At 35.5% G+C, this 27,612-nt stretch overlaps 1 protein-coding gene across 5 annotated transcripts in view; it reads right to left on the bottom strand.

Annotated features, from left to right (window-relative positions):
• Positions 1-27,612, bottom strand: part of TMEM117 (transmembrane protein 117) — a 570,487-nt gene that overhangs the window by 189,069 nt on the left and 353,806 nt on the right. For all 5 annotated transcript variants that reach the window (XM_074006659.1, XM_015430765.3, XM_005570622.4 and 2 more), the window contains one exon: positions 1,381-1,478. In XM_074006659.1, the coding sequence (XP_073862760.1) occupies positions 1,381-1,478 (98 nt within the window). The remainder of the gene's footprint in view (positions 1-1,380; positions 1,479-27,612) is intronic.

Here is a 27,612-nt window from a genome sequence, read left to right as displayed (position 1 = left end):
ACAGTATGGCGATTCCTCAAGGATCTAGAACTAGAAGTACCATATGACCCGGCCATCCCATTACTGGGTATATACCCAAAGGATTATAAATCATGCTGCTATAAAGACACATGCACATGTATGTTCATTGCGGCACTATTCATAATAGCAAAGACTTGGAATCAACCCAAATGTCCATCAGTGACAGACTGGATTAAGAAAATGTGGCACATATACACCATGGAATACTACGCAGCCATAAAAAAGGATGAGTTCCTGTCCTTTGTAGGGACATGGATGCAGCTGGAAACCATCATTCTCAGCAAACTATTGCAAGAACAGAAAACCAAACACCGCATGTTCTCACTCATAGGTGGGAACCGAACAATGAGATCACTTGGACTCGGGAAGGGGAACATCACACACTGGGGCCTATTATGGGAAGGGGGAGGGGGGAGGGATTGCACTGGGAGTTATACCTGATGTAAATGATGAGTTGATGGGTGCTGATGAGTTGATGGGTGCAGCACACCAACATGGCACAAGTATACATATGTAACAAACCTGCACGTTATGCACATGTACCCTAGAACTTAAAAGTATAATAATAATAATAATTAATAAATAAATAAATAAAGAGCATTTAGTGCTAGAAAGTTGCCTTTCAGCACTGCTTTAGTTGAGTTCAACATAAAAAAAAAAAGAACATTTGTAAGTGTTAGTTTACATAACTTTTCTTGGGATTATATAATTATTCAATTGTATATTATATCATGCAGAATCACTGTGCTTGGGGAGTGTCCCACAGCCACGTGAAAGTGCCCTTCTTGCTGTCTCTCCATTTCTAAGTTTTCTGTTTGAACTTGTTCACATACACATAAATAACGGTGACTTCACAAAAAACAAAGTTCCATAAGACATGGATTATTTTTTAATTTCAAGGATTGGGCTGGAGAGCTAAAGGAAACTACATAAAGAAGAAATGCCAGTGTAGCCGATGTGATTTGTAAAGAGGTTCCTTTTCTTTATCACTTCTCAGAGCAAAATCGTATCCTGTCAAATATACTAGGCAATTTAGTATTTATAAGAGACAGTTTTATATATCAGATCTTACTGATGAAAATTACAGCTTGTTTTTGCTGAATCAAAAACCTACCTCTGGTCAAATCTTAAGTGTATCACTATATTAGCAAAACTTCTCCTTTATAAATGTGAATATACACAATATGTAAGAAGAAATTAATTCATAAAATAATTAGGATAATGGTTTTAACAGAACATAGTAGCTACCAAAAATGTCTCTCTAGATAGAATTCTGTATCTCTAAGGAAAATTACGCCCAACTCAAGTCCTTTAGTGAGTGAGGCAAGGCAGAAATAAGTAAGTGAAACAATTTCCTACCAGAACAAAGTGATCCTAACATTTCCTTTCTTCCAGAAAGCTCTTGCGGATTTTCCCCAGTCAGGATAGGGTTTGTCCTGAAGCATCATATCAGTGACCTGAAGCAATGAAAGGATCTTATTTAGCACTTTCAGAAATCTTGAAATCAGATTTAACTATAAGCCTATAATTTACATTCTATTGAGAATAGAATAAGTACACATTTTAACATTATAACATATGCAGAAACAAAAATTAGGATATACTTCATTCAATTAGAAACTCTAATAGTTTATTTGACTGTACTGTACATACGGAATAAGCACATTTAAAGTCATTCAACATGTCAGATATTAAGATTTTTTTAATATTAAGATTACCTTATATGAAGAAAGTACCTTTGAATATTAGTATCACCATAGAAACAAAGCATATGTAACAAATAAAATACTATATTCTTTAAAAGTTTGTCTAAATCTAAAACTCAAGCATTCCCTGATGTCTAGATTTTTAGTGATATCATTAATCAAAATACTATCTTCTCTTTTCCTCTTCCTTACTTCTTCCAACTATACATGTGGTAAACTACTTGTACCCAGTTTTATAGCATATTTATTCTAATTAGCCAGCATTCTCTCACCCACAATTCTATGCCTTCATCTAAAAATGTTCTTCCTCTTTTCCTCACCTGCACAGATTCTGCCCATCTTCTGAGGCCTAGGTCATATCACTACTGTGATGTCTTCACTGTTCTCTCCCACTTATAGAAAACTTGTGGTTCTTGACCCATCCTTCTCATGTCATGTATCACCTTCTACCTTCTCTTTTACTTACTTATATACTTTTCTCTCTCTTCACTAGGCTTTGAAATCCTTGACGGTGGAGATCTTTCTATCCCTTTTAATGTCAAAAGGATTTTTATATACTAGACCAAAATATTTGCTTAAGAAGAAATGATAAAATAAATTAAGATATAAATACCTGTTTTTAAAGATCCATTAACAAAATACATTGCTCATTTACCACATCACATATTAATGATTTCAGCAGAAGCCCAAAGTATCATAAATAGTTAATCTATTAGAAAGGTATTTTTAAAATCCAATGAGGATGGAGAATAAATTTCCTTTAAAAAAGTGTTACACAAATGTGTGTGTATGTTACACACACGCATGTTTCCCATTTCCAGAAAATCTGCCTTCCCTTCAAGAGAAGAGAACACTATTCCAATACTTACGATTTTGATTAATAATGTTCAAATTCAGACAAGATAGATTCAAAATTATGAAAACAGAAATGAAATGAGGTTTATTGCATTGAGTAAGAGAGAATTTTCATCATCCACTAAAATAAATTTTTCTCTTGTGCTTAAAAAGCTTTATCATTGCATTTAAGTGTAGCTTTCAACAGTGGCCTTGATATGGGTGAAATGTAATCATTTATGATGAAAGATGGTGATTCAGTGGGGAGTACTGTTAGATCAGTGACCCCTTCAATAGTACTGGATTTCCTGTAGAAGGCACATCAATTCTCAAGCAGGGGCATCCAAAATGGTCTCTGGAAACATTCACCAGCATGTCACTGCTTCACATGCTCACTTAGATGACACAATCAGAATGGTGGATAAGGATTCTAGTTTACAGGAAAGATCTGATATTAATTCTTCATATTATTTCTCAATGTCATTTCTAGGAATAGAGTTCCCAACATTCTCTTGGTTGATGAGAACCAAAGATAGTCAATTCCCCTTCACTGAGTAACACTACAGATTTATGTAGGCTCTATCTAACATAGGGCCTACAATAATTTCACATGATGTGGCTTCATTGTTGAATAAAAAAAGATTCAACAATCATGCATGGTTTTAATATAAACTTTCAGTTCATTTCTCTTTAAACTGTCAATCACCATCAATGTGAATGCAACTAATATTAAGAATTCAAAAAGGAAAATATTTTTTACTTATTTTAAAAGGGAAACTAGTTCATCAATGATTTTTTCATCTGTTTATCTTTTTCTTGATCCTTTTAAATTACAGGATTATATTTTCTCACTCAAATTAATGCCCATGGATAGTATTTCCCATCAAAATGATTCATGATACTTATCAAAAGGAATAAAGGGAAGATGGTAGAATAAAAATTAACCATGAATCAAGTGAATTACATTGTTACTGAAAAAAAAAAATAAAGGTGAAAACAGAGAAATTTAAATCTCACATACTCTTAGGAATAAAAAGAGCTTTATATCATAACTCCTCTTGAGGAAAAAATTGCTATTTTTTTCCAAATAAAATTTCAGCCACTGTACCTTTATAACTTTCTTTAATAACAGGTCTCATGTCAAATATTTTAACAAAACCTAAAGGTTACATGAATAAATACGTAAATAAATATTTCTTGTTGCATCAGACTTTTAAAAGATTTAATTAATTTTCTTCAGTAATATTTATCCTGTTCCAGAAAGAATCAACATGGTAATAAATATTTCCAAGGAATAGAATGATTACTGGGTGGGTTTTATTCAATTTTCAATGTTTTCTCCAGGGCACTTTCTGGGAAATACTTATTATATTTTCTAGAAGGAAGCAATCTGCTGCTGTATGACCAATTATTACAGCTGCATGTTTTATAAAAATGACATTCAAGGATAAAGCATTTTCCCAGGAAAATGGTGAGATGAAGCAAAAAAACATTCTTTCAGATGCCAGGCAGCTGATCTTTGTCACCTCCAGCTCAAACTCTTTATTTTAAGTCATATCATCAGATCAATGTCAGGTCACTTGCAGCTAAATTGGCAGGAGCAGAGACAGTCATTAAAGGGATGCATTCCATAAAGAAAAATCCAATTATCTCCTGCATTAGAGAAATCAAATTCATTTCTGGTGTTGGTCAAGGACAGTCTTTGTAGGAAAAGATGCCGGAAAGGCAGACTAAAGACAATGCCATGAGGTTTCTGTGTAGCATAAATACACAAAACCTGTGAATGTCTCTCTCACAGGCAGGTATTAGAATTTGAAATTGCAAATCTTTCTATGCTGAGCGAAATGTGCTTAACTCTTTGAATCTCAAAATCCTTCCCTTCCCCTTTCCTCTCTAGTAGGCCCCTGTACAGAACTCAGAATCTCATTATGGCACTCACCACATCGTGGCTTATCAGATAATCTTTTTCAGTAGAATATAACTTATTCGAGAATACAGATATTGTGCATTCTCAGCAAAAACATGCATTTTGAGGTTTAAAAGTCAGTAAATGATTGTTAAAAAAAACTATCTCTACAGAAATCTAAGTGAAATCTTTGCTTTCCTGTGAGGCGAGCCTGTATAATGCTGGTTAACAACAGCATGAAAATAGCAATGACGACAGTTATACTTCACGTTGGCTGTACAGCTTCATGGATTACAAAGCTGTTAGTGGATTTTTCTTATTAAGCATCACAGCAGCTTTGTAAAGTAAGTCATTATTTTCCACCTTTTAGCAATGGAGGAAGAGAAGTCAATGAGGTTAAATAACAGAGCAAGGTCACCATCTATTATACCATTATGTGCACTATTTCCAGAGTCAGCCTGCCTGGGTTCTAACCCTAAATATATCTCTTAGTAGTTTTTTTTTTTAAATTTAGGACAATGTAATTAACCTCTCTGTGCCTTGTTTTCTTATTAATCACCTATGAGCACAATATATATATATTAGCAGGTGGTATAATAATTATTGGTGTGTTATTGTTCATATCTGAGATTTCTATCCAGTCACTTTGCTTTATATCAGTAATGTATCACACAAATGGATTTAGAGTCAAAGGATTTGACAATCTTTTCTATGAAGACAAGAGTATCATATACTGAACTATTAGAATATGATAAAGACATAATTTAATGTTACAGTATGATACAGTCTATAATTGCTATTTAAAATCAAAGGGCAGGAGGACACTGAAGGCTGCAGTCTTCTAAGAAGGCTTCATAAAATATTTGTGTGATAAAACTGAGTATTAATTGACATTCTGTGTGATTCTCTACTTTTGCCATTCTTATCTTCTTAGCCTGATTACAAGCTAATTCTCATGCAGGTACTACATATACTATATCTAAAGTCATATTTCATATGGTTGTATGCTAAGCATGTGATACTAGTGTAAAATATTGATTTATGAGGGACACAAGGCCAAAATAGAAAAATAACTATGGCTATGTAGTGTCGCTCTTGAGGAAGCTACTAATTGGTGGAGTATCGTTTAAGATAAATAAGCGTTATTCTATCAATAAACAAGCATATACATAAAGGATATTAATGAACATAATAGATAAAATTTTATTTGCTAGGATGTCATTTTATTTCTTTCTACTTAACAATATATTGACATCATTCAATATTAGCACATATAAAACTGTTGAGATAGTTTCTTCTTGCTTTAGTCATCCATCATGCCTTTTTAAAAATTGTTTTGCCTCTTATTTTAGGTTCAGGGAGTATACGTGCAGGTTTGTTGCATGAGTAGATTGTGTGTCACTGGGGTTTGGTGTACAAAAGATTTCATCACTCAGGTAGTGAGCATAGTATCTGATAGGTGCAAGTTTTTGATCCTCACCCTCCTCTCACCCTCCCCACTCAAGTAGGCCCTTGTGTCTGTTGTTCCCATCATTGTGCCTCCGTATATTCAATGTTTAGTTCCCACTTACAAGTGAGAATATGCAGTATTTGGTTTTCTGTTACTTTATTAATTTGCTTAGGATAATGGTCTCCAGCTGCACCCACGCTGCTGCAAAGGCCATGATTTATTTTTTATGGCTGCATAGTACTTGATGGTATTTATGTACTATATTTTCTTTATCCAGTCCACCACTGGTAGGCATTTAGGTTGATTCCACGTCTTGCTATTGTGAATAGTGCTGCAATAAACATCTATGTACATTTGTCTTTATGGTACAACAATTTATATCCTTTAGGCGTATGCCTGCTGGGAACAGGCCCCCAAATCTGGCCATAAACAGGCCATGAGAAACTGGCCATAAACAAAGTCTCTTCAGCACTGTGACATGCTCGTGATGGCTATGACGCTCACACTGGAGGTTGTTGGATCACCAGAATGAGGGCAAGGAAAACCTGGCCCACCCAGGGTGGAAAACCGCTCATGGTGTTCCTAAACCACACACAACAGCATGAGTGATCTGTGCCGTAAGGACATGTTCCTGCTGCAGATAACAAGGCAGAGCCTGTCCTTTTGTTTCCCATAAGGAATGCTTTTAGCTAATCTATAATCTATAGAAATAATGCTTATCACTGGCTTGCTGTCAATAAATATGTAGGTCAAACTTTGTTCATGGCCGTCAGCTCTGAAGGCTGTCAGCCCCCTGATTCCCACTCTGCACTCTAGTTCTGTGTCTTTGTCTTAATTGCTCCAGCACCACTGGGTTAGGGTCTCCATGACCGAGCGGATCTCGGTATATGCCCAATAATGGGATTGGTACGTCAAATATTAGTTCTATTCTAAGTTCTTTGTGAAATCTCCAAACTGCTTCTCACAGTGGCTGAACTCACATTCCCACCAGCAGCATATAGGCATTCATTTTTCTCTGCAGCCTAGCTGGCATCTGTCATTTTTTTTTTCTTTTTAATAGCCATTTTAACTAGTGTGAGACGGTATCTCATTGCAGTATGATTTGCATTTCTCTAATGATTAGTGATGTTGAGCTATATATATATATATATGTTTGTTGGCCATGTGTATGTGTTCCTTTGATAAATGTCTGTTCATGTCCTTTGCCCATTTTTTAATGAGATTATTTGTTTTCTTGCTTGTTGATTTATTTAAGTTCCCTATAAATTCTGGCTATCAGACCTTTGTCAGATGGATATTTTGCAAATATTTTCTCCTATTCTGTAGTGTATTCATCTGTTCTCACACTGCTAATAAAGACATACCCGAGACTGGGTAATTTATAAAGGAAGAGGTTTAACGGACTCACAGTTCCACATGGCTGGGGAGGTCTCATAATCATGGCAGAAGGCAAAGGAGAAGCAAAAGTATGACGTACGTAGTAACAAACAAGAGAGCTTGTGCAGGGGAACTCCCATTTATAAAACCATGAGATCTCGTGAGTCTTATTCACTACTACTAGAACAGTATGGCGGAAACTGACTCCATGATTATCTCCACTGGCACCTCCCTTGACATGTGAGGGTTATTACAATTCAAGGTGAATTTGGGTGGGCACACAGCAAAACCATATCACATAGGTTGTTCATTTACTCCGTTGATAGTTCATTTTGCTGGGCAGAAGCTCTTTAGTTTAATTATGTCCCACGTGTCCATTTTTGTTTTTGTTGCAATTGCTTGTGGGAACTTCATCATAAAGTTTTTGTCAATGCCTGTGTTCAGAATGGTGTTTCCTATATTTTCTTCTAGGGTTTCTATCATTTTAGATCTTATATGTAAGTCTTTAATCCATCTTGAGTTGATCTTTGTATATAGTGAAAGGAAGGGGTCAGTTTCATTCTGCATATGGCTAACCAGTTATTCCAGCACCATTTATTTAATAGGAAGTCCCGTCCCCATTGCTTGTTATTATCAACTTTGTTGAAGATCAGATGGTTGTAGATGGTTATAGGTGTATGGTTTTATTTCTGGGTTCTCTAACCTGTTCCATTGGTCTCTGTATTTGTTTTTGTACCAATATGCTGTTTTGGTTAGTGTAGGTTTCTAGTGTAGTTTGAAGTCAGGTAGTGTGATGCCGCTGATTTTGTGCTGTTTGCTTAAGATTGCTTTGGCTGTTTGGGCTCTTTTATTGTCCCATATGAATTTTAGAATAGACTATGGGTAATTCTGTGAAAAATGGTAGAAATAGCACTGAATCTGTAAATTGCTGCAGAAAATATGGCAATTTTAACAATATTGATTCTTCCTATTCATGAACATAGAATGCTTATCCATTCATTTGTGGCATCTCTGATTTCTTTCAAAAGTGTTTTCTAATTCTCATTGTAGATATATCTTCCACCTGCCTGGTTAGCTGTATTCCTATGTATTTTTTCTTTTTGAGGCTATTGTGAATGACCTTGTGTTCTCGATTTGGCTCTCAGCTTGGACATTACTGACATACAGAAATGCTGCTGATTTTTGTACACTGATTTTGTATCCTGAAACTTTACAGAAGTTGTTTATCAGTTTAGGAGCCTTTTAGGGTTTTCTAAGTATAGAATCATATCGTCTGTGAAGAGAGAGAATTTGACTTCCTCTCTTCCTATTTGGGGGTCTTTTATTTCTTTCTCTTGCCTGATTGCTTTGACTAGGAATTCCAGTACTATTTTGAATAATAGTGGTGAGAGTGGGTATGCTTTTCTTGTTCTCGTTCTCAGGGGGAATGCATCCATATTTTGCCCCTTAAGCATGATGTTAGCTGTGGGTTTGCCATAGATGGCTTTTATTACAGAATATACATTCTTCTCAGCTGCACATGACACACACTCTAAGATCAACCATATGCTTGGCCATAAAGCTATTCTCAACAAATTCAAAAACAGAAAAATCATACCAACTACACTCTTAAACCACAGAATAATACAAATAAAAATCAATATCAAGAAGATGTATCAAAACCATACAATTAAATGAAACTTAAACAAATCTGCTCCTGAATGACATTTGGGTACAGAATGAAATTAAGGCACAAATAAAAAGTTCTATGAAACAAATGAAGACAAAGAAACAGCATACCAGAATCCCTAGGACACAGCTAAAGCAGTGTTAACTGGAAATAGTGCTAATCACCTATATCAAGTTAAAAGGGTCTCCGATTAACAACCTAACATCATACGTAGAGGGCTACAAAAACAAGAGAAAACCAACCAAAAAGCTAGCAGGAGAAATGAAGTAACCAAAACCAGAGATGAAATGAACAAATTTGAGACATGAAAATCCATACAAAAGATGAACAAAACAAAAAGCTGGATCTTTAAGAGAGTAAACAAGATTGATAGAGTACTACTTAGATTAAGTTAAAAAGAGATTTAAATCAACACAATTAGAAATGACAAAAGGGACATTATCACCGACCCCACAGAAATACAGAAAAACCTTAAGAGACTGTTGTAAGCATTTCTGCATATAAAGTTAGAAAAACTTGAAGAAATGGATAAATTCCTGAAACATATAACTTCCCAAGACTGAACCAGGAAGAAATTGAAATCTTGAAAAGACGGAAATAAATTTCAACATGGAATCAGTAATAAAACATCCTACCAACAACAACAACAACAAAGGCCATGTGTGGTGGCTCACCCCTGTAATCCCAGCACTTTGGGAGGCCAAGATGGTCAGATCACCTGAGGTCAAAAGTTTGAGACAAGCCTGGCCAACATACCAAAACCCTGTCTCTACTAAAAATACGAAAAAAAAAAAAAAATCCGGGCATGGTGGTACACACTTGTAATCCCAGTTACTCACGAGGCTGAGGCAGGAGAATTGCTTGAACCCTGGAGGCAGAGGTTGCAGTGAGCGGAGATCACAACACTGCACTCTATCCTGGGCGACACAGTAAGACTCCATCTCAAAAAAAAAAAAAAAAAAATTGCTACTACTTCCAAAAAAGTACTGGACCAGATGCATTCACAACCAAATTCTATCAGACATACAAGAAGAGCTAGTACCAATCCTACTTAAATTATTACAAAAATCAAGGAAGAGGAATATCTCTGTAACTCATTCTATGAGGTCAGCATCATTGTCATATCAAAACCTTGAAGAGTCACAATGAAAAAAGAAAACTGCAGGCTAGTATCCCTGATGAACATACACACAAACATCTTCAACAAAATACTAGCAACCAAATCCAGCAGCATATCAAAAAGCTAATCTGCCACAATCAAGTAGGCTTTATTCCTAGGATGCAAGTTTGGTTCATTATATGCTAATCAATAAATATGATCCATTTATTGGATCACATGAACAGAATTAAAAACAGTTACTACATGATCATCCTAATAGATGCAGAAATGGCTTTTGATAAAATTCAACATGCCTTCATATTAAAAATACTCAACAAATTAGGCATCAAAGAATCATCATACCTTTTTATGTGCATTCTTCTAAAATATGAAAGGTTTCTATTTTGTTCTAATTATTATATTTATAATTACACTTCATTTAGGCATGTATTAATATTTCCTATTTATTTAGATTTTACTTACTCCATACTATGAGCATGGATAGGAAAATTTTATTTCTGCTTCCTCCCCCTCTGTCTTCTTTCCCTTCACTACCCTATTTTATTATTTTTCCTATTAACATATTTAACTCTTTGAATATCTTATATTCCTATTTTATCACCTTTAATGATATCTTCACTCCTCATCTATAAAAAATGAGAAAAAAATATTTTACTTTCTTATACTATATGTAATTTTTATGTTCTTAGGGTTTGGAAAAATTTCTACGTTCTGCTTTATAATTGGAAGTTATACATTTCTTTTAAACTTGACCCTAAAACTAAATTGGCAAGAGAATTATATAGCCTATAACCAAATTGCTTATTTTTAAAATACTTGGCCAATAATTAGGCTGAGTTTAAAATTATTGGGTCACATTTTTTCCCTAAGAAATTAGAGGCATTCCTTTATTGCCTTAACATTGTTGATGCTAAGAAGTGAGAAAACTGAACCTGAAATTATTTTTCTCCATCTCTCCAGGTAAATTAGTTTTATAAAGTATTCTTTTTATATTTTGAGTATAATAATTTTGCTAAGTTTATTGATTTGTATCAATTTTCTAGGCATGATTTGCCCTTTCAATCTAAGAATTCAAGTTTTCCTTTGTTCTGTTCCGTCTTTTTGGAATCTTATCCTAATCCATGACTTTTATTTTCCATTACTTTAGTTCTATTTTGGGGGGACAACAATTATGTATATGCTGGGTTTCTCTGTCCTCTATGTCTACATTCCTTATTAGCTTTTAATTTTGTTCACTGAGTTAGGACCTATACTGAGGATTTTGGAGTGTGTCCAGTAATATTTGTAGAGACTTCAATTTGACCTTTATTTATCTAATTTTCTTTCTTCCATGTTTCTTTCCTGAGTCCACCATCTTTTATTTCATCTTCTATTGTCTCACATCATCCTCTCTGAATTCTTGTACCATTGCTTTGAAACCTTATTTTAAAAGGCAATTACTTCCCTAATTTTTAAAAAATTCAATATAATATGTTTGGTTACCATTTTCCTCTGGTCCTTGGTAGCATTTTCTGGTGGAGGACTCTTGCAGCTTCTGCTGGATTTTCCTATCACTTTCTTCCTTTTTTCTTCTTAGTAACAAAATTCTCATGCTAGTTCCTTTGGGACCGATTGACATCTGAATGATGTCAGTTTTTTCCAGACTTTCTGTATCCAGGAGGCTCATGTTGAGGGGTGGTAGGATCCACTCAGCCAACACACCCTACCCGCATTGTGCCAGGGCTTTTAGAGTCTGGCACCTACCTTGAAGAACTGTCCTTTACCAACTTTGCCTTTGATCAGCAACTATCATGCTTCTTCTTTTCATTGTCTTGAAACATAGTTGACCGTCACTGCATTTGGGAACCCTCCATTACAGACTGTGATTCAGAGTTAGATATGTCACTTAGTCTTAATATAAAGTTAGCATATTTGATTCCTGTTCTCCGTGTTCTTTTGGTTGATTGCCAAAACCTCTCTATTTTAAAACAAAATTTCTGAATTGTTATTTAAAGTGATTTCTAAGAGGCCCATTTACAATGACACAGATTTTTGGCAAATTTGAGCATATATCACCCAAAATAATTAGTATATCCATGAGAGGTTTGTTTCCTTTATTAACAGTATCCATCAGATGACCTAAATAACATTCAAAGCCAGTTTTTAATTAACAATGTTTTCTATTAATGTCTTCCCCAAATACAACTTTGTTCAAAATAAAATAAATGTAATAGGAGATTTTGTAGGGGTTTCAACATAAAACCGTTTCAGCTCTTTTGAGAGATAATTTTGAAGAAAGGTTTTGTTTAATATTCAGTATATGTGATAAACTAAACATTGGGTTTATATGACTACCTATCTTTATAACATATATGAAACATGAAAAGTGTTTCATAAATGGAATGCTAAGGGGGTTTTTGTTTCTTTTTTTTTGTTTTTTGTTTTTTGAGATAGAGTCTCGCTCTGGCACCCAGGCCAGAGTACAGTGGCACGATCTCGGCTCACTGCAACCTCTGCCTCCCGGTTTCAAGCCGATTCTCCTCTCTCAGCCTCTCACGCAGCTGGGATTACAGGTGCGTGCCACCACACCCCGCTCATTTTTGTATCTTTAGTAGAGACGGGATTTCACCATGTTGTCCAGGCTGGTCTCGAACTCCTGACCTCAGGTGATCCACCTGCCTCGGCCTCCTAACGTGCTGGTATTGCAGGCATGAGCCACTTCGCCCGGCTGCTAAGTATTCTTTAACAGTATTTAGTAGGTAGATTTTTCATCTCTTCTCTTAAAGATAATAGTAATATCACAGTCCCACATTGGTAGCGTCTCCCATCTCATGAAAATTGCAGCAAAATATGCCACCAGAAATAGGATTTTCATAGATTTCCTACATCCTGGTGTAATTGTTATCATGGCCAACATTCTTTTAGTTCCTTGTGCAACTAAGAAAATCAATTGAGACAATTAGGGAAGAATTGCCCCACCACTGAAATATTGTTTTCCTGACTTGGTTGATATCATTTTATTCTATTCAGTTTCATTCAGGAAAATGTGGTCACGTATTGGTCAGTATATTGTGGTCATACACTGGTTCACATTAGGAAAAATACTTTAGGTGAAATTATAAGCAAGTATTTGGCACTTTCTCAGTATGCATAGCCAATTAATGCCAAGCTTTCAATATTAAAAAACCCATAATTTAACATATGCTTTAAAATTTCCTATGCTGGCTTATTCAGTGACAGGATGGAAAGATACTGAATTTCTTTTAATTTGTAAAAGCAGATTTAATGTTTGAGAACTTTTACTGCCCATGGAATATGGTTCAGGATATATTGATTTACCAATAGCCAAAGCCAACATCAAAATGAGAACATCTTCACATACACAGGCCAAGAGGAAAGACTCTTTATCATGATGAAGGACATGAGCACTGACTAAGAGTGTTGGGACATTGGTTACCAACCAGAAAATGTCAGAATTTAAATTGGAGAGGAGGTGAGGTGAACAACAGGGCTCCAGTATTTCTTCAAGTTGTTCATTTTACTTCTCTGCTTCTAAGCATATTGATAGAAAGTCCTAAACACACTGCAGTCGTATTTCCCAAAGTTTCTCCCAACATCATCATAACGTAGTATGAAAAATGACTCCATTTTTTTTATATTTGATTGCTTATAACTTTTAAGCCTCACCCCTCCTTCTTCCCTTTCTGCCTGACACTTGAGAAAACTGATACGAAAACTATGATGCCCCTTCCTTTGGTACCAGCAGGAAGTTTAAACCATGTATGGAAACCCTCACCCTGGTTTCACTCCAAGTACACCATAAAAATTCCAAACCAGTTTCCTTTCTAGGCCCTGGCTCAAGTTATTTTCAGATTTGCCTGGGAGCCTCCATGCTCTCCCCAGAAAGCCTCGTTACTTATGAAATAAACCTTTTATACCCTCTTGGGGTAAGTCTGACATCATTTGTCCCAACATCTGAACGAATTTTGGGTGTGTGTCCATCCTATGTATACAGAATGTTAACAACAGTAATAAATCCAATATCATCATGACAGATAAAGAGCTTCTGGTTAATTTTTCTCATTTATTATTTGAGGTCCTAACTTTTCTTATGGAATAGGCAATACAAACATCCTCTGCGGTGGCCCTGCTTTGTTGGTAATTTTGCATCCACTATAGCATAGCATTATTTTCTTACACACCCACTTATATTACTCTGAGATGGAAACAAAGTCTAAATTTCATGTCTTTGACACTATGTAAATACTGTACTATATAGGATGTATGTATGTAGTTTTGCCCCCCTTTTGCTGCCCTTCCTTTTCCGACCATACACAGCACATCACACACACAGACATACATATATGATCCGTCTTACACAACATCACTTCCAACTGAGACAAAGAACAACCCAAAGGCTAACCAGAAAGGATTATGCATACTCATTGAGGAACATTAGCTGAGTATACAATTAAGTGAATGGAAACTGCAGATGAAAGTTTCCTAAATCATCTAGTGATGCCTTGAATAAATTGCCACAAGAAGTATCTTAAAATCACTGCAAACATCTACTGGTGAACATTAAATCTGGAATGTATTCTACAGCATTTTAGAGGCACAACCAGGATTTCATAATGCATGAATATTAATGCACCTGCTTATTATCTCAATGATAGCCTGCCCTGCTTTTGTGATGTATTGCACCTTATTGCTGGATCCCTACTGATTTACAATGAGTGATGGACTGTTATATTATTAAGTAAGGAAATTGGGCATGTCTCAGAATATAGAAGCATTTAGAGAAAGACATCTGAATCATCTGAATACAGAAATATATACAATCAAAAAGTACCTTTCCAGGCAAGTTCGGCAGAGTTTCAAAAAGTGTGTTAACAAATACAAAATAAATATGATGTGCCCCAGTACGATTTGCTTTCCACCACATTGAATTGTAATTTAGAATAAATGGAAAACAAGAGAATGATCACTGGTTTTGCTGAGCAAGAAGCCCGAAGAAAGAAAAAAAAATTTACACCATCTTCTAGCATGCTATTCCTTACAGGTGGCTAAACTATAAAACAATATTAGCCCAATATTATATGATTGAGCATTTATTTGTGCCTGAAAGAATGAGTAACTTTCAGGATGCATACCTTCTCTGCTTTGTTAACATGGATAACTGATCATTACTAGATAAAGTAATTACATACAATATACCGTAATATAATGGCTCTGAAAATGTATACAGGTATGGAACGCTAATAGAAAGAAAAATAAAGCATGTTTTCAAAAATGTGATCATAAAAAATATTATCCACAAAGGAGCCCTTGGAACACACAAAAAAAGCAAATATTTTCTCAAAGGGAAAATAAATCTCATCTTAAAGATCCTCAGCTTTCCAGTTTTTTAAAGGAAATGGCTACTACATGCTATCCCTAATGACGGAGCCAAAGGAGTTGGCTCAGTCACTCAGGTCCTGCACCACTAGGTAGCCTGCCATATAGTTTGCATAATACCACTTATCAAAATGGTTCAGCCAGCTCTATAGGGTGACAAACCCAAATCTGTAGGCTAGTGTGTGGAAGATACTATAGGCTTGATGTTTGTTTCTAATGTTAGGAAATGGCAAGTCCAAGAAAAGACTGGTAACTCAACCATCTGACATAACCATAACCATTTTCAGAATTTGAGAGATTAAAAAGTAAGGGAACTATCCAGTAACATGGCTTATAAGTTTGAGCAAGCATTGTTTCTATCTTTTATTGTTGCTTGAAAACAGAATTATAATGTTACGGACTGAGTGTTTCAGTGATATTCATAATAGAAAACTTAGAAATTTAAAAGCAATGACCGAAATGTATACCTTTGTAAAAAGAAATCCTACTTAGCGTTCATTGTCTAAAAATAAAGTCAAATATTTTTATTTTAAATATAAGTGAAATATTGGCTTTAGGACATATTTTTAAGATTACACCAAGTAAAAGTATTTTAGTAAAACCATTTCATTTTCTGTTGTTTTGTTAAAATATCTGATGTAATTACATATCCAAGATATTTTCATTTTACTTTTCTGATATTTTTCTATATTGAAGCATATGGTTATATCTTTGATCTCTGCTGCATTGCTGTTGATAGTTTATTTTTTTCACATGGTTTATTTGTACTTTTAATCTTGATTAATCTTATATTAGTTTTATTAGCCTTTCAGATGAAAAATTTTGTATATTTCGATCCTCTATATAGTACCTTTATTTTTATTAATTCTGCTCATATCTTTATTTGCTTCCTAATATATTTTTTGACTAATTTACCCGTTCTTTTGTTTTTCTAAATTCTTAATGCTAAATGCTTACCCTATTCATTTCAGCGCTTTTTCTTTTCCACCATAAGCACTATGATGATGGGTTTAACAATCATCAAATTCTGTCAACTTACTCTTTCTTTTTTTTTTTAATGAGACATGGTTTCGCTCTGTTGCCCAGGCTGGAGTGCAGTGGCACAAATCATAGCTCACTGCGGCCTTGAACTCCTGGGCTCATGCAGTCCTTCTGCCTAAGGCTTCCAAGTAGCTTGAACTACAAGTATGTGTCATCATGCCCAGTTAATTATTTATTTATTTATTTATTTTAGGAACAGGGTCTTGCTATGTTGCACAGGCTGGTCTCGAACTCCTGGCCTCAAGTGATCCTACTGCCTCAGCCTCCCCAGTAGTTGAGATTACAGGCATGAGCTACCACATCCAGCCTAATTTATTCTTTATAAATTTTGAAAGTATATTATATGGTAATACAAGTTTAAAATTGTTACACGTTCATTATGCAGTCTCTTTTTAATCCTAAAAATGCTTTGTTTCCTGTCAAAAGTCTGTTTTGCTAGACAGCAATATAACTATATCAACTTTATTTTAGGTCATATTTTCCTGGTATATGTTTTCCAGGCATTAACTTTCAAATGTTCTATTACTTTATGTTTTAAACATGACTCTGAGAACAGTATATGTGAGATGGAACTCTGAGAATGACCTCCTATGGCCCTTGCTCTTGTGAAATCTCCTTCCCTTTAGTTCTGGGTGGAACCTGTGACTATGATGAGCAGCAAAAGAAAGATTATTGGGTGGTCCTAATTTACTCATATGAGCCCTTCAAAAGCAGTAGAAGTCAGTGATATTGGAAGCTAGAGAGGGATTCAATGCAGGGATGGTCTCCTTTGCTGACATGGAAGAGACAATTTGAAAAGACCTAGGGTGGCCAGGGCCATTTCCAGAAAGGAAACAGGGACCTCAGCCCTACAAGCAAAAGCAACTGAATTCTGCCAACAAGTTGAATGACCTGGAAATCAGGTTCTTCCCTGGCTCCTCCAGGAAAGAGCCAAGTCTGGCCAATAATTGATTTCAGATTTGTGAGAACCTAGTGGAGCCCACACAGACTTTTGACTTATGGAAGAGTGAGCTATCAAATGCGCCTTGTTTAACACTGTTAAGTTTATGGTAACTTGTTATGTGCAGTAGAAAACTAATACACAGCATATAGATGGAAATGTTTTAAGCTAGCCTGCTAATCTTTCCTCTTTAACAGAAAAATTACATTAATTGTGCTTACTAACAGAATTTTTTCTACCACTTCATTTTATATGTTCCTTTGCTCAAACTTTTCTTTGTGCTTTCTTTCAGATTAACTGAGATTTTATTTTATTTTTGACAGGGTCTTCCTCTGTCACCCAGGCTGGAGTACAGTGTCTTAATCCTGGCTCACTGCAACCTCTGCCTCCTGGGCTCAAGTGACCCTGCTGCCTCAGCCTCCCAAGTAGCTGAGACTACAGGTGTGTGCCATGCCACCATGCCCGAATAATATTTGTATTTTTTGTAGAGACAGGGTTTCCCCATGTTCTCAAACTCCTGAGCTCAAGCAATATGCCTGCCTCAGCCTCCCAAAGTGCTGGGATTACAGGCTGGGATTAAGTGGAATTAAGTGCTGGGATTATACCACACCTAGCCCTGAGATTTTATTTTCACGTCATTTCTTCCTTTCTTCTATATTGGTTTGGATTTCTATTCACTAGGAAGTTGTCCTACCAATTTCACTCTGCATACTTAAATTAGCAAAATTGAACTAATCAATATCACCATTCTACTCCACCAATTCAAAACATTTGTGATCATTTAACTCTCATAACTCCTTCCCAACCTTTATGGAAATTTTTCCAGAATTTTAGTTCCACTTGACTTTTATTAACACTTGCTTATTTTTCAGAAAGAAATCATTATGGTAGTTGTTCAATATGATACATATTTGCTTACATTTAAAAACATGTTAAACATATTCTCTATCTTTGTCTGATATGCTCTTTAACCCACAACTGAACTGTTCATTTCAATCATTTAAAACTTTTTTCCTAAAAGTTCTGTTTGGGTCATTTTCAAATGCTTCAGTCTTTCATTCCTCACCAATATTTTCAATTTCCTCTTTATTTATTTGCATATATTACTTTATGTTCTATATAGATAATTCTAATAATTAAAATCTTTGTGGGTCTGATTCTGCTAGTTGTATTTACTGCTGTTTCTCATGACACTCGTTTCTTTGTGTGTTTTGTAATTTTTAATTATGCAATCATGTTTATCAGTCATTTATTTGTGGAGGTATTTTAAGGACTGATTTGTTAGTGTGTCCCCTCAGAGAGAATTTTTGCTTGGTTCTGTGAAGGGCCTAAGGAAACTTCCAACCTGGGATCTCTCCAAAATAAATTTTTATGTGGAGTTTTTTAAGCCTACAGGTAGTGAGACTCTGGGCCATCAACTCACTTGAGGAACAGAATATTATGAATTCTCAGGGGATACTTTCTGTTTTCCTCTCTCTAGGATCTCTGACAGGACAAACCAAGTTTCCAAAGCACCTTTTTATTTAGGGTAGTTTTTTTTTTTAATTTTTCAGTGAGAGTGTAGCTATTCAGGGGTCCTGGCCTTATATTGGTTGTTTCTGATTTGACAACATACTTTGTCTGAGCCCTTGGGTTTTATTTCACACGAGTGAAAAACAAGTGCTCTAAGTCACTAGCATTGGCAGATGCCCTCAAGTCAGTCACAGCCCCACTCACTACCTCTCTGGGTTTGAGTCACACTTTATTTTTGGTCTCTAAAGATATCCTTTACTTTTGTACAAAAGACCATGGTTTTGAAAAGATTGCTGTTTTTCTTATCTGTTTTATTTTTTAAAATTATATAGCCAAAGTGTTTTGTATTGGGAAAGTGTTGCTGTTCTTTTTTCCTGGTTGTCTTGTCTACTGTATTCTTAGGAACAGTTCAATTTGTCCATACTCTTTCTCTCACCCTCATTTTAGCATTGTAGAACACAAGATGTTTTAACAAAGAATTCAAGTTTTCATCATTAGTCCTAGAAAGATACGCTTAAAGTCCAGAAAGAATTAATTATAGAAAGAATAAAGATATTTAATGATTTTCAAATGTGCACAGCCAAATAAACCCTACAGATTCTAAGTCTGGTTATACTTGAGAAGTGTCTCACCTCCCAACACATACCTCATTTCTACCTTTATTTCTCTGAAGCAGGGAAAGGCTAATGAAGTTTTCACTTTGTACCTTTAAGGACCTACAATATGTTTATTGACAACTAATTAACATATTTTGCTATGATCCAGGCATTACTATGCTCCCAATTTTATAGAACAGGAACATATAACCATACAGCTTGGAGAGGCTTGATAGCTAGTTCAATGTCACAGTATAGCAGAGCCATGATGCAGATTAAATACAATCATGCCTGATCCCAAAGTCCAAACTCTTAGCAAATGTATTATGTGTATATTTCACTAATGTTAACAATATTTAATGAAGGAATATTTTTTCAAACTAATTATTTTATATTTTCAGACTTTTTGTAAAAACATTTTATTTATTCAATGCATTCAACCAATACTTCACCTATATTAAATATACAATAATTTTCAAAGGACTCTTGGAACTTCAGTTCATTTGTACTCATCACCATTCAGTGTCACATCAGTTTGACAATCTTTATTTCACAAACGGTGAAGCAGGCACAGAGAAGTTTCATGATTTGCACAGAACAATTTAGAACTGTAGCCAAATTAGCCCATTTTATTTGGTCTTCTCCCTTTGCTTATACTAGCATTTGGAAAATGGTAATCTCCTTATGCAAACACCAAAAACAGTAAGCATCCAGTAGGTCCTGAAAGGCAGTGCAATCAGAGCAGGACTCACACGGCTAAACCTCAGGTGCAGAGGACCATGGGTTCTAGGAGTGGACCACTGGCTCTGCTGCTGAAGATCTCACTGATGGAGAGGGAATGAGGGTGACATTTGACCACCCTGCACCCTTTATCCCAAACCCACTTCCCACATTACTGGCATACTCCTCTAAGATTGAGTATATGCTATTAGAGGGAAGTTTATAAAACTAAGTGTTTATCAAAATAAGTGTGATTAGTATCAATCCTACCCTTATATATTAACTTTAATGCTTAAAGCTGACTCTGATCATATATACATCAAAAAATTTGTGTCCCTCAACCATTTTACATTTGCTCATGGGATTTAGAAAATGTCTATATATTTTATAAAAACATTTATTAAATATTTTCCCATTTAAGTTTTATTGACCAGCACACACTGAATGTATTCTATTACTTACAGAAAAAAAAAGTAGCAGTTCAATTCAATTTAAAACAATATTCAGTTTACTAAATACTCATGGATTATTAATTCTGTGCCTGTCCACTAAGCATTGTGACTGCTCATTGACTCACCTCAGGCTGTTCATCCTTAGAACAGTGAGCCCTGCATTCATAGTGTGATTGTTGTGAGACCTCGATGAGGTACTATTTTAAATGATCCAATATGTATGGTTATTATTATATAAGGTGAGCATACAGAGTTTCTGCCCTCAAAAAAATTTAGAATCAGTAAAATACATTCAAATCATTTGAGTAGGATGGAACAAAATGTCAACTGAACCCATTACTACAACTCTACCATCTCTTATTCAAAACTTATTGAGACCAGATACCCTTTAAGATCTAAAATTCTTTAGATTCTAGAAGGGAAATGGTATATATACAGCTATATGTATATAGTTTATAGATAGATAGATTGATAGACAGATAGACAGATATGGTTTGGCTGTGACCCTACCCAAATTTCATCTTGAATTGTAGTTCCTATAATCCCTACATGCCGTGGGAGGGACCAGTTAGAGATAATTGAATCATAGGGGTGGTTTCTCCCATCCTGTTCTCGTGATAGTGAGTTATTTCTCAAGAGATCTGATGGATTTTATAAGAGGCTTCCCCCTTAGCTGGGCACTCATTCTCCTTGCTGCCATCATGTGAAGAAGGACATGTTTGCTTCCCCTTCCACCATGATTGTAAGTTTCCTGAGGCCTCCCTAGTCACGCTGATTTGTGAGTTAATTAAGCCTCTTTCCTTTATAAATTACCCAGTCTCAGGTATGTCTTTATTAGCAGTGTGAGAATAGGCTAATATATATATAGTGTATATATATTAGCATAGACTACTATATATAATATATATTAGCCTATGCTAATATATATTACAGTGTGTATGTGTATATATATATTACATATATATATATACCCTTAATCTCTCTATATATAGAGAGAGTACACATATACAGTTTATCAGGTAAAACTTCCATAAGAAACACATTCATCCTTCTGTTAAAAAAACACGTGTCCCTTCACACTTGGGATAAATACGGATCATGAAAAGCCTCATGTCAATTTAGATCTGGTTTTGCCAGAAACTGGATGAGAGCAGAGCAGGTTTCATAAAGTCTTATTTTTTTCTTTTTTGGCTTTCAACACTTTCAAGATTTCAGAATTGTGAATAAGGAGCTGTGAATCTCAGGAGTGTGTTTAACTGACACAATTACTTATCCTCTATTTCCTTCTCCACATTTTCCATTTATCTAGACCTGAAGTTAAGTGGGTTTTCTTTCTGTAGCAACTACAAGTCAGCAACGGGCATCAGAATCACCTGAGCAATGCTCCTGTCACACAGTTGCTGAGCCTCACGCCAGGGTATTGGGTTCTAGAAGTAGAACCCAGAACTCTGTATTTTTTCCAAACTCCTACAGAGGATTTGCTATACACCCTTCATTGAGAATCATAGCTTGAAGAGACAATATATAAAAATTTATTTGCTTTATAGCTATGTGGCTTAATAGCATAAGAAACTCAACAAACAAGATTATTTCATGTAAAATTAACAATTCTCCAAATCCAAAGTTGCCTTTCCCAAAACCTTAGCATTTTGAGTGCTACTAAAAAATATTAGGCTATTACAAAAGTGACAGGATGAAATGGCCATTCTTTGAGTGACCATTTTCATTATTACTTTTCTTAGATGGACACTCCTATACTCGGAATCCATACTGTGTGCACAGCTCGTGTGGACCAATCTTTGGCCCACAGCTGTTCTTGTTTGTCATCTCTTCTTACTTAATTGAGCAATTTAATCAGCTTTTGGCATAGGCCTGTGAGCCTTCTGTCAAAAAATCATGCTTCGTTGCTAGTCACGTAAAAACAGGTAACTCCACAATTTCATATAATTTTCAGCCATCTCATCTAGCATATAATTTCCAAGAATTTAGAAGAAATGACTTAAACTATGTATTTGTATTTATAAAACTAATTTTTCTAAAATCACTACTATATCTCCTTGGAGTGATGCAGACAAGTTGATTTTACCAGAGCTTCTAAGTTCTCTCCTTAAGTACTGAGGAATGGCAATATATTGCTGCTTCACTTTGCCTATTTAAGGTTTCTGAACCTTTTTTCTTCCCTTTTTACACAAATGATCTTTAAGCTCTGCAGGTTGCTGAGGTTTTTGTTTTGTTCTGGAGGAGTCACAAGGCAATAGTTTATTTTCTCTTTCAGATGTAGCATGCTGTCATCTCCTCTTACACACGAGAAGTAAGTTAATAAAATTCATATTCATGATAACATGAGCCTAAGGTAAATACTTTTATTGCCTGGAGTGTACTATTGTATAGAAGCAAATCTAACATTCTTTCAGCATCTCTAGCTTATCAAAGCTGTTCTCACATATCTTTATATTCTTTTTCACTGTGATAGCTAATCCTTTCATACTGAACAGAGAAATACCATTTTCTGCAGTAATGCTTGATTAAAAGATTCTTAGCAAACATATATAGTTGAAATAAGAATTCAGAATGCAAAATAAGTCTATTCTGAATGATGTCAATGATGTGGATATTGGAATTATTCATTCATATATTCAACAAGTATTAAAATGTAAACATATAGTTAAAAGAAATAAGACATAGCGTTTGACAGATCAATAGGGTGACTACAGTTAATAATAATCTAGTGTACATTTCAAAACAGCTAGAAGAGAATAATTCAAATATTTCTAGTATAAAGAAAAAATAAATATTTAAGGTGGTATATATCCCAATTACCCTGATTTGATTTTTACACATTATATGAATGTATCCAATTATCATGTGTACCCTGAAAATATGTACATTATGTACCAATATAAAAATTAATTTGTTACACGCTAAAGCACTTTTCTAGACTCTTGGGCTACATCAATAAAAACAAACAAAAATCACAGAGTTTACATTCTAGTTGCAAGAAAATACTTAAACAGTAAACACAATAAATAAGTTCCATAATACGTTACAAGGCAACAAATGACATGAAAAAAAGAAAAAAAGTAAGCCTGGTAAGACAAATGGGAGTGCTATGGGAGGTGAGAGCAGAGGAGGGGGATGGTTGCAATTGTACCTGGGGTGGTAAGGGTAAGATTCATTGAGAAGATGACATTTGAGCAAAATGGACAGCAGGTGGAAAACGTTATATACAAAAACCAGAGCAGTAGGAGCAAGGAAGCTTGTCACTAAAGTGCGTTGATTATCTCTATCTATCCACTGACCTCTGAAGACAAGAAGTAAGATATAACTGGTGCCTGACAAGAACCTCCTTTGCCCTCTGGCCCCCAGGAATGGCATTGGTAGGGCTGACTTACTCTAGAAACCACAATAATCTCCCAATACTCTCAGATCCTGTCTCATGATCAAGTTATAGGCCCCTTGAAACACTTAAGCAATAAGATGTAGCAAGACTAAAAGTGGTACCAGAAAAACAATAAGGAAAAATGGATCAGGGTTAGCTGCAAAAGATAAGCAGAAAGGCGAAGCCGAAATCACTTATTGGATGTTCAAATAGAAGGTGACCAAAGTCATTGAAAGAGAAAACAGAACTGCAGGCCTGAAAGAGAACCCCAAATCAGCAACAGATAAATTCAGATATGGACATGTAAGTAGCTCACACTGGCCAGCTTATTTAATGTGATCTTTAAGGCTGTGTTTATGCCTTTCTGCCTCATTAAGGCTATCTACAACTATTTTATTGTATTTTATATCCCCCGTCCAAATGTGTCCTAGAATAGGCTCTAGGTACATCTTCTCCTTACAAATACCAGGTTGGATTCTCTTAATCCAGTCTCAGAGCCACCTGAAAAAAGATTTAATTTCATGAAATGCTTTTGAAATAGACAGTCTGCTGTATCAATTCTTCCTTAGAGGTAGTGAATAGATAGATCAATGGTAAGTAAATCACTGGTGACAGCTCCATATGAGTCACTTAGGATATTGCAAAGGGTCTCTCTGTAACATCTCTTAGGATATTACAAGATATCCTGGTAGCAGCCATCTAGGAAAACAAATACTGGTGGTCAAAAGGGTTATTTCAGGAGATGACTGAAATATTAGGACATGGTACTTTGCCTGAGACATGGCTGCTTCTGTGATTTAATCCTGTTTATAACTCAAGACCCAGCACAAATGCAACATATCCATTGTCTCCATTAGACTATGAAATTCCTCTGGGTTAGAGATCCCATCTGATTCAATCTGAATTTCCTTAGCACATAGTATTAATACAAAAATATTACTGAGCGCTAAGTATTAAAAATATATAGCTGTTGTCCCCCAGGGACTTTCAAATATTTGATAAGTGATTAAATTAACAAGTGAATATCAGACTAACAGCACTAGTTCTAAAAGGTATAATATGAAAAACTATACAGTCAGAGCTACTCTTATAGGGAATAATATAAAATATTATACTTTTTAAAAATAGAGACACAAGAATTTTTTTTTGACAAGCATATAGATCAAAAAAAAGATGAAAATATTAAAGACCATGATGACCTTGATTTTTTCCCATTTACATTTGTCCATCTAGATTCGACTGATATGGAGGAAATATATATGCAAATATAAGTCTGGATATAATTAAAAAGCACATATACATTAAATAGTTTTAAGAAGCCTCCCTAGTGAGAGTCCATCTGTGCAAGAAACCAATACGTAGTAGAAAACTTGTCTGCCTTGAGAATTAAGGATGGCTAAATATAAAATTACTGCTGGTTTAGCATAAGATTATTTTATACATACTCCCAGCTTCTCCCACGGTTGAAATGACTCCCAAGGAACAGGGTATGCCTGCTTAAAGGTAGGGTAACTGCTTCAGGGAATCACTACCCAGTAGCCTCTCATGAATTTAAATGTTAATGTGCTTCCAAAGCACCAAGAACACATGCACAGGATAACGATGCTTTGGGAGAATGGAGACAAAATCCATTTTGCTTTTTTAGTGCCATTATTCTCTAAATTTTTATGTCTAAATTATTAACTTTTGTTCCTTTTTTTTTCTTCCACAGGATCGTTATAAAGTGAACAGTACTAAGGTAGTCCTAATATTAGGCGCAGTAAAATCAGTCTTCCAGGATATACCATGTGGTAACTCAAAGTTATGTGAAACTGAGCAGAGTTATGACTATTACTAGATTTTTTTAAACATATGCTCCTTGCAAAAATAGGCTATTGTGAGAGTAAATCATTCTCATTTTCACCTACCCCTTTCCATAGGAAAACTGGTTACATGTGACACAACATATGGAGATGCTTGGCAGTAATTCACACACGTATGCCGCCCTCCCTGCATCTTTCCATGTGCATTTAACAGCTCAGAAAGAATTTGCAAAGTTGGCTATCAATTAAACAAACAAGTTGTAGAATGAAGGATATCACGCTCTCTAGACTAGTCTTGCTTGGTTTGCCAACGTTGGCTCTCTGGAGGAAACAAATCTTCTGATTACTTTTTTTGAGACATAAGATTCCTTGGAAAGGCAAGTCAACAGGAGCTCCTGCGCTGTCAATATTGGTCCTGGAAGGGCTTCCAGTAATACCTTTAAGAGCAGATGTCAAAATCCTAACCACACCTCATTATCAGGACTCCCAAAGGCCCTTTTCACAAAAGTGGAGGTTTTGGCAGAGGTTCTAGCCAAATCATCTGCTGATTATTCTGCATTCCACCTGCTGAAACACCCTTAGGAATTACTATTGGATATGTTATTATTCTGTGGCTCATATTGCTACAGAACATTCTGATTACCTGTTTTAAAAGTGCTGCTTGTGTTAGAATGGGTGGTAGATTGCATGTCAGAAAAGACACTAATAATAACACTATAAGAAAGTAGGAGCACGTGAGTGTATGTGTGTGTATCTTTTAGGTCTGAAAATGAGCAGAACTGTATAAACTGTTTCATCTTAAGCATTAACCAGACTATCTTTTCTTGAGCATCATGTTAAAAAGAAGTAACAGGCCGGGCGCGGTGGCTCAAGCCTGTAATCCCAGCACTTTGGGAGGCCGAGACGGGCGGATCACGAGGTCAGGAGATCGAGACCATCCTGGCGAACACGGTGAAACCCCGTCTCTACTAAAAAAATACAAAAAACTAGCCGGGCGAGGTGGCGGGCGCCTGTAGTCCCAGCTACACAGGAGGCTGAGGCAGGAGAATGGCGTAAACCCGGGAGGCGGAGCTTGCAGTGAGCTGAGATCCGGCCACTGCGCTCCAGCCCCGGCGACAGAGCGAGACTCCGTCTCAAAAAAAAAAAAAGAAGTAACAAACTACTAAAAAAAGACCCCAAATCCATGATAGAGCAAAGACCATCTACTTGATTCAGAGAATACAGCACCACTAAGTTAGTGCTATTCATTGCACATGGTGAAATACTGGAATATTTGTATCACGGAAACTAGGAATAATTTTACAAACTAGTAAAACATGACTACATAATATGTATACAATATAAATTCACAACCATAAATATGAGTTCATGAAAAAAGGCTCTTTTTAAGCACCAATGTCTTTTCCTAACGATTTAAAAATAACGAGTTATTTTTAATAACTCACTTTTCTGTTCTGCTTTTTATAGACTAGCTCTTCTTAGAGGATATGCAAGATCAGGTGGCAAAATCTGAAATATAACTTATAGGACAAAGGTTTAAAATTGGGAATTTTTATCACTGTTTTTTCTATAAATAGGAAAAAAATCTTTATCTAATTTTCATGATGGAACGTTTTGATTCAGCTCATGATCTTAGCTTGCAAACCACTGTTCCTTCAATCATTGTTTCAGCAATCATGCTTTGTATTACTACCAGGACTAGATACTAGAA

This window comes from Macaca fascicularis, chromosome 11 (assembly GCF_037993035.2).
Source record: "Macaca fascicularis isolate 582-1 chromosome 11, T2T-MFA8v1.1".
In the NCBI taxonomy this organism is placed as follows: Eukaryota; Metazoa; Chordata; class Mammalia; order Primates; family Cercopithecidae; genus Macaca; species Macaca fascicularis.
Note: the sequence above shows the minus strand (reverse complement) of the source record. Positions and strands in the feature narration are given on the sequence as shown.